At 39.5% G+C, this 8,355-nt stretch overlaps 1 protein-coding gene across 2 annotated transcripts in view; it reads left to right on the top strand.

The window, feature by feature from the left end:
* Rbl2 (RB transcriptional corepressor like 2) overlaps window positions 1–8,355 on the top strand; it is a 53,499-nt gene that overhangs the window by 25,135 nt on the left and 20,009 nt on the right. Inside the window, exons 11-14 of one of the 2 annotated variants that reach the window (XM_005369600.3) lie at window positions 895–998; window positions 4,125–4,262; window positions 5,710–5,874; window positions 6,243–6,354. In XM_005369600.3, coding sequence (XP_005369657.1) covers window positions 895–998; window positions 4,125–4,262; window positions 5,710–5,874; window positions 6,243–6,354 — 519 coding nt within the window. The remainder of the gene's footprint in view (window positions 1–894; window positions 999–4,124; window positions 4,263–5,709; window positions 5,875–6,242; window positions 6,355–8,355) is intronic. The other variant, XM_026777286.1, reaches the window with a different exon arrangement.

Genomic DNA, 8,355 nt, shown 5'->3' with positions numbered 1-8,355 from the left:
TCTCATGCAGAGACAGTGATAGTGTGTGCGTCTCATACAGAGACAGTGATAGTGTGTGTGTTTTCATGCAGAGACAGTGATAGTGTGTGCATCTCATGCAGAGACACTAAGTTCTTTATATGCTGCTTTCGTGTCAGTTTTAGAAAATATGAAAATGTTAACATTAACGGTACTTAAGCCAGTTGTGGAGCTCATATATGTAAGTCCAGTGCTTGGGAGGCTGGGGCAGGACTAGTGATTAGAGCTAACGGCCACCCTGGGCTATAGAGTGCGCCCTGACTCATTGAAAAAGGGAAAAAAGGAATATTGAGACATTTTTAGGGATAATTGAAACATCAACTATAGAAAGTATGGATGTGGGCCAGAGAGATGGCTCAACACAGAGGTTCTCAGTCTGTGGGTCAAGACCACAGATTACTATCACAGGGATTGCATATCAGATATTTACATTACAATTCATAACAGTAGTGAAATTGCAGTTATGAAGTAACAGTGAAAATAATTTTCCTCCCCAAACCATGAGGAACTGTATTAAAGGGTCACAGCACTAGAAAGGTTGAAAAGCACTGGCTCAGCAGTTAAGAGCTCTTCCAGAAGACCCAGGTTCAATTCCCAGCACCCACACAATGGCTCACAAGCATCTATAACCCCAGTCCCGGGGGATCCGATGCCCTTTTCTTGCCTCTTGGGCAACCAGGCACACACATGGCACACAGATATATGTGTAAGCAGAACACCAATATACATTAAATAAATAAATTTAGTTACAGTAATTGAAAGTATGGATTTGGTTTTTAGTTTTTATTTTGTGGATAGAGAAGGGAGGGATCAATTTTTTTCCGTGATATTTACTTAATTTGTATTTAATTTTTGTGATTTTTCTTATTTCAACAGAAATTGCCAACAAATATTTTCGTTTTGCAGAAATGCTTTACTATAAAGTATTAGAGTCTGTTATTGAGCAGGAACAAAAAAGATTGGGAGACATGGATTTATCTGTGAGTACAATAGTAATGTATTGATCACTACAGTAAGACGTAGCTTCATCCTCACCCTCACCCCCCAACAAAAGGCCATTACAAAGAAATGATGTGTTCTTTAGGGAATAAGATTAGCATCTAAGGAAACAAACTTGTACACAGAGCCCTGGACCCTAACAGTGTAAGGTATGTGGAGCGGACTAAAGGGTGATCTCACTGCAGCAGGTCATACAGTAGAACACTGACTTTAGGGTAGGAGGGTCTGTAGATGTATTCACTACTTCTCTGTGATAAGATACAATGATGAAAGCAACTTATAGAAGAAAGAGTTTATTTTTGGCTAATTGTTCCAGAGGGAAGGAGTCCATGATGGCTGAGTGAAGGCACAGTGACAGGAACAGAAAGCTGAAGACTCACATCTTCACCAGCAAGCACAAGGCAGAGAGAGCAAACTGTGAGGCCCGCCTCCAGTGACAAACTTGGTTCAACAAGGCCACAGTTCCTAAATCTTTCCCAAACAATACCAGCAAATAGGGACCACATATTCAAACCCTGGAGTGGATGAGTGACATTCTCGTTCATGCCACAGTAGTCACGTGCTAAAATACTCAGACTGGACTTGAGCGGGCTTGTTTAATAACATGGATTTTTATACAAGTCTGATAGAAGGAAAACATTGGCTGTTGACTGGATGGGACTTGAACATGAGTATCCAACCATCCTTTGACGCAGATGATTTTGTCTTATATTTTCCCATGGCTTACCCTTTAAATCTTACCTGCTTTGGAGGCTGACGCAGGAGAACCACAATTTCAGGGTCTGCCTGAGCTTCATAACAAGTTTGAGGCCATCCTGTGCAACAAAAAATCAAAGACGGGCTGGGGATGAATTCATTCCATTATGATTGATTAGCATTGCAAGGTCTTGGGGAGTATCACCAAAAAAAAAAAAACAAAACAAAACATTTTTTTTCCCAAGATGATCTTTATAAACCAATAAAATACCCTAAACAAACACTAGTGTCTTATAATTATACATAATTTTATGTGACATTTAAAAATAGTCTCTTATAAAGATGAAGCTAGGGAAAACTAGAACCACTCAATTAAGGCTAGGAGCATGAACTGTGAGGGCTGTGGAAGGCACTGCAGCACTTCCCTGGTTATCTACATGTCACTCACATTAATTTAAAAGGGACTCTTTACAATTAAGAGTGCTAATTTTGAGCTGGGCGGTGGTGGCACACGCCTTTAGTCCCAGCACTCAGGAGGCAGAGGCAGGCGGATCTCTGAGTTTGAGGCCAGCTTGGTCTACAGAGAGAGTTCCAGGGATGCACAGAGGAACCGGTCTCGAACAGCAACAACAAAAGGGTGGAAAGAAGAAGAGTGCTGGCTTTGGAGCTGAAGAGCTGACTCGGTGGTTAAAAGCACTTGCCGCTCGCACAGGACATGGGTTTAGTGGGCTGCACTCATGGTGGCTTACGATTCTCCACCTCCAGTCCCAGGATATCTGATGCACTCTTCTGGCCTCTCCAGACGCCAGAGCACCAGAGAGTGCTGCACAGAAAACATGTACATGGAACACTCATACATAGGGATAAGTCAAATTTTTAAAAAAAGAGCTAATTTTTAAAATGACTTTTTTTTTTTTTTTTTTTTTTTGGTTTTTCGAGACAGGGTTTCTCTGTGGCTTTGGTTCCTGTCCTGGAACTTGCTCTGTAGACCAGGCTGGCCTCGAACTCACAGAGATCCGCCTGCCTCTGCCTCCCGAGTGCTGGGATTAAAGGCGTGCGCCACCATCACCCGGCTAAAATAACATTTTTAAAGTTATAAAATTGGTCAATATTTAGTTTGAATTTTTTGTAACATTTAGCTCTTTTTCTTTTATTAAAATTTGAGACAAGGTCTTACTATGTAGTGCATGTAGACCTTAAACTTAGTCTAACTCACACTGGCCTTAAACTTCTAATCTTCCTGCCCCAATCTCCCAAATGCTGTGACTACAGGGACATACTATTGTTTCTTTTTTGGTTTGTTTTGATTTTTTTATATTTTATTTTATGTGTATAAGTGTTTGCCCACATGCTTATGCATATGCACCATGTGTGTGGCTCCTGGTATCCTCAAAGGTCAGAAAAGGGTGTTGGATCCTCTGAAAGTGGAGATACGGATGGTTGTAGGCCACCATATATATAGGCTGCTTTATGGCTTAACTTTGTGTGCATGAAACATATACTGAATTGCATATAACCCATAGCTACAACTTAGGGACTAATATCAAATAGGTACTTAATATATTATTTAGATGAACATATAGTTTAATCTCTTTTAAAAGATTTTTAATATGGTGCAATTTACTTAAGAAAGCATTTTTCATCATCTTGAAGGTTACATTTCAGTGTACGTTGGCAGAGCTTTGCAGCCATTATCCTCACCATCTTCCATCATTAAACACTAATTTTCCATCCCTCCTTCTCTCTGGCCCTCTGTGTCCTGTCTTCCTGCTTTCTGAGTTTAGCTATTTAAGGTTCCCCAGATAGTTGGAATCATGTTTGCCCTTTTGTGTTTGACTTAAGTTTGCTTTCACTGTTTATCCATGTTCTAGCAAGCATCACAACTCCTTTCCTTGTGTTTAAATTTTTTGTTTGTGACTCGTTTGTTGATAGACACTAGGATCGTTCTGCTTCTGACTGTTGTGAACAGTGCTGCCATGGTTGCTGGTGTGCAAGGCATCTGTTTTGAGTGTTTGCTTTTGGTCCCTGATGGCTCTTTATTCCTAGAGTTAGGGTTGGTGTGTCATATGGTAGTTCTGGAGACTGGACCAGAATCTCACAGAGGTGAGGCAAGTGTCTCATACAGTAATTTTATGTTTAATTTTGAAAGCCACCATACTATTTCTCAAAGCAGCATTTCATATTTTACATTCCCACCAGCAATCCATAAGGCTCTAGTTTTATCATATCCTCAAAAGCTTATTGTTTGTCATTTTAAAATATCTTTAAAAAAGTATTTCATAGCATATGTTTTTGGAAGTTCTTGTATAGTCCTTTAATCTATATTTTAATAAATGATGAGTACATTTAAACTGGATATGAAGTGGTTTTCAGAGTGGGCTACTGTTTCTAAATGCTACTTTGTTTTATAGGTTGTTCTGGAACAAGACGCATTCCATAAATCACTCTTGGCCTGTTGCCTTGAGGTTGTCGCTTTTTCCTATAAGCCTCCTGGGAATTTTCCATTTATTGTTGAAATATTTGATGTACCACATTATCATTTTTATAAGGTATTTAAAATTATACTGATGATTATGAATGAGACCAACCTCTTGCTACCCACCTTGTTCACATTAAACATATAAATCTATCCTATTAAATATTTAATAATCTCTGTGTAGTGAACTAAGGTTAAATAGAGTCTGAAGACCTATATAAATTCTTGTAATATACAGTATTTCTTTTGGCTGAAACATTCACCTGATTTCTTCTACCATCTGCCAAAGGACTGCAGAATACTGTGATTGAAGACCTAAGAGGGGGCCAGATGTGGTGGATTACACCAGTAGGAGGATCGCGAGCTTGACCTGGGCTGGGCTGCATAGCAAGGGCTGCCTCAGAAAGGAAGGGAAAAAGAGAAGCAAGGGTGGAGGGGTAAGAAGAGGGGATGCTGGGACTGGAGAGACAGCTCAGCAGTAAAGCGTGCTTCCTGCTGTGGAGAGGACCTAAGTTCAGTTCCCAGCACCCACATCGACTCCAGATCCAAAGGACCTGAAACCCTCTTCTGGCCTCCTTCCCATCCAGACACAGGACATAAAGACACACACACACACACATAAATTAAAAATAAATCTTTTTGAAAGTGTAAATCTAACTAATCTCATCAATAAAGAAACAGGAGTCAGAGGTGGGGGTAAAAACTTGAGGGAGCAGAGAAGCAGGGGAGCAGCCACAAGCTTCCTACCTCACCTTACCACTTCCTGTCTCCTCTCTCAGTGGTCTCCCAAACCTTCATGGTTAATTTTGGTCAGCTAGTGGTTGGCCCCGCCCTCTGACTCCAAGCAAGCTTTATTTGTCAGAACATAATCAAAATATCACACATCTTTTTAAAACAGTAGCCTTCATGTCACCAATTTTGTATATCATCCTTTCTTATTTATGAGAGTTTAGTACTAAAGATCTTTCAGGAAAAAAATTAATTTTTTATCACCCTACTTATTTTTGAGATAAGGAATCTAATCTAGCCCAGGCTGGCATCAAACTCAAGGATAATTTGAAACTTTTGATTCTTTTGCCTTCACTTCCTCAGTACTAGGATTACAGGCATGAACCCCCACACTCCGCTTATGTTCAGAGATTTTTAATATTATTTTTTGTTTTTATTAATACTGGAAAGTAAGCCTTTGGCCTTTAGCCTACAAACACACACCCCTTAATATAAAATTTTAAGAGTATTGTTTTCAGGCTCGACTTATAGAGTGTATTTTTTGTTTATAAATTTTGAAATATATAATTATACAAAATATTTTATATTATTCATGTGTAGATTATTTACAAATATTATAAAAAGAAGAGCTGCTTGCTATATATGGTATTGCATTATTAAACTTGTGATTTCTGATAAATTGAGTATTTTCAAAAATATTTAGATGTTTCATTTTGCTTTTATACTCATAAGACTTTTACATTAAAAATCATAGTAATTATTAGTTAACCTGGGAATTTTCTTTATTTCAGGTAATAGAAGTATTTATTAGAGCAGAAGATGGTCTTTGCAGAGAAGTGGTCCAACACCTCAACCAGATTGAAGGGCAAATTTTAGATCATTTGGCATGGAGAACAGAGTCCCCACTGTGGGACAGAATTAGAGAGAATGAAAACAGAGTCCCTACGTGTGAGGAGGTTTGTGACAGTATCTTACCATCTGTCTGTAAGGGGAGCACATCAGTACTGTTTATAGGCTCTGCCCTCGGGGGACAGGGGTTTGCAGTGTGATTAATGGTTTATTCCTGAATCAAAGAGGAAAAAGAATCAGGTTTCTTGAGAACCTGTAACTGTCCTCAATTTCCATGACAGTAAAAATTCTGACTCTCCAGATAGTCAGGAACATTGGTTCAAACAATTCAGTCAGGTAACTGGTTTGAATCTTTTAGTAGTTCAGTTAAGAAATAACTAATCAGACAAAAATTTCCTTTTGCCTTAGACTGTTACTTTATTTCTAGCGAAATGTTCTTGATTATTAAGATTTTTGTGGAAACAATTCTTTATAGGTCATGCCACCTCAGAACCTAGAAAGGACAGATGAAGTTTGTATTGCTGGCTCTCCCTTACCCCCAAGAAGGGTGAGTGAAATACGCGCTGACACTGGAGGACTTGGAGGAGGTGAGTCTAAGACAGTAGAGGAATGTTCACGTCCTGCATCTAGATGCTTAAACTGCATCTGACCCTGTGAGTCAAGTGAATAGCCATGCAGAACAAAGAATATTCTGTCTTTTAGTGATCATGTAAAAATCATGTAAAAATGCTTTTTTCTGTGCGAGAGAGTTGGGACAGGGTCTTATGTAGTCCAGGCTGGTCTTCAACTCACTATGTTGCCAGTGATGACCCTGAACTCCTGACTGTCCACTTTCCAAATGGTGGATCCCAGGTGTGTGCCACTACACTACCACACCTGACTTAAATATGCTTTTTTTCCCCCCGTTGGAAACAGGGTTTCATGGTAGCTTGGAGCCTGTTCTGGAACTTGGAACTTGCTCTGTAGACCAGACTGCCCTCAAACTCACAGAGATCCTCCTGTCTTTGCCTCCTGAGTGCTGGGATTAAAGGTGTGCACTACCACCACCCCGTTTAAATATGCTTTAAAGAAATATTAACATTAAAAAAAACCTTTTTGAGAGAGGGTCTGGCTGTATAACCCAGGCTGACCTTGAATTTTAAATCTTGCATCCACATCCCCACTACAAAGATTGCAGGGATGTGCCATACTTACAGGTATCTTTTTAGATATCTTTACACTTAATTTGCTCTTCATTTGTAAGTGAATTTTCATCTATAAACACACAAAAGGGCAGAAGTAAGAAAACAAACTATTAACAATTCATTGCCAACTATAGAATTCTCAGTGAATTCTCTCAATCTTTCAAATATGTCTTCCCTTTTATGGTTTTGTTTTGTTATGTTTATTAGAGATAGGAGTCTCACTGTGTTGCTAACTCAGGCTGATTTCCAATCCTTGGTCTTTCTGACTCAACATCTGAGAATATAGGTGTGTACCACCACACCTGACATATTAAGGCTTGCTAGCTATGGGATTCATTAGATACAGTGAGACAGGCTAGCTCCATGGCTGGACCATGTTCAGCTTTGTTAGCGTTGTGCTACTTAGGTTAATGTGACATCTCTGCTCGGCCAGGAAGTACAGAAAATACAGGCGTATGTTATAGCTGGCTCCTTAGATGACTGCCTAGGTGCAAGATTTATATTTATGTATGGGCGTCTGTCTTCTTTGATTTTTTTTTCTATTTTCCCCCAGTGCTGGAGACTGAAGCCAGGGCCTCCCAAGTGCACAGTACACATCCTACTATTGAGTACACTTTCAGCTCCACAACTATTTTAAAGAACAGTTATATAGCTCCAAAGAGCTCCTAATCCATTAGAACATTGCTATTACTAGGTCAGTTTCAAAATGTACTTAATAAGCATTAGCTGTAAAAGAATTGGTTTCAAAATTAAGTTCACTCTAAATCAGTGCCTACTTAATAAACATAGATTATTCAGGGTGTGGTGGCACATTCCTGAAATTTCAGCACTGTAATGGAAGACTTAGGTAGGAGGAGCCTAGTTTTAAGGCCAGTCTACATAATTTAGCTACATAATGAATGAGACCCTGACTCAAAACAACAACAAACAACAAAAAAAACCAAACTACCTCACTAATTGAATACTTCATGAAATTTTCTCATTTAAAAATTGTTTTTAGATTTATTTTATGAGTATTTCACCTGCATATATGTCTATGCACCATGTGTGTGCCTGGTGCCTGCAGAGGTCAGAGGTACCGGATCCTCTGTAAGTGAATAATTATGGATAGTTGTGAGCCACCATTTGGGTGCTGAGAACCAAACCCAGATTCTCTGCAGAAGTGCTTAGGCATTTCTAGCCCTTTCTTATCTCTCAAAGAACAGTAATAATTGTTTCAGTACGTAGACCTGGTTTCAGATCTGATAATCTGGTCTTTTTCAGTTCCATTTTTGTAGTTTTTCCCTCCCCAAGTCTCTGAATGAAAATTGACATTAAGCCGGGCGGTGGTGGCGCACGCCTTTAATCCCAGCACTTGGGAGGCAGAGGCAGGCGGATCTCTGTGAGTTCGAGACCAGCCTGGTC

The sequence above is a fragment of the Microtus ochrogaster genome, unplaced genomic scaffold (assembly GCF_000317375.1).
Source record: "Microtus ochrogaster isolate Prairie Vole_2 unplaced genomic scaffold, MicOch1.0 UNK54, whole genome shotgun sequence".
NCBI classification, from domain to species: domain Eukaryota; kingdom Metazoa; phylum Chordata; class Mammalia; order Rodentia; family Cricetidae; genus Microtus; species Microtus ochrogaster.
The sequence above is the reverse complement of the archived record's forward strand: the minus strand, read 5'-3'. Positions and strand labels throughout refer to the sequence as shown.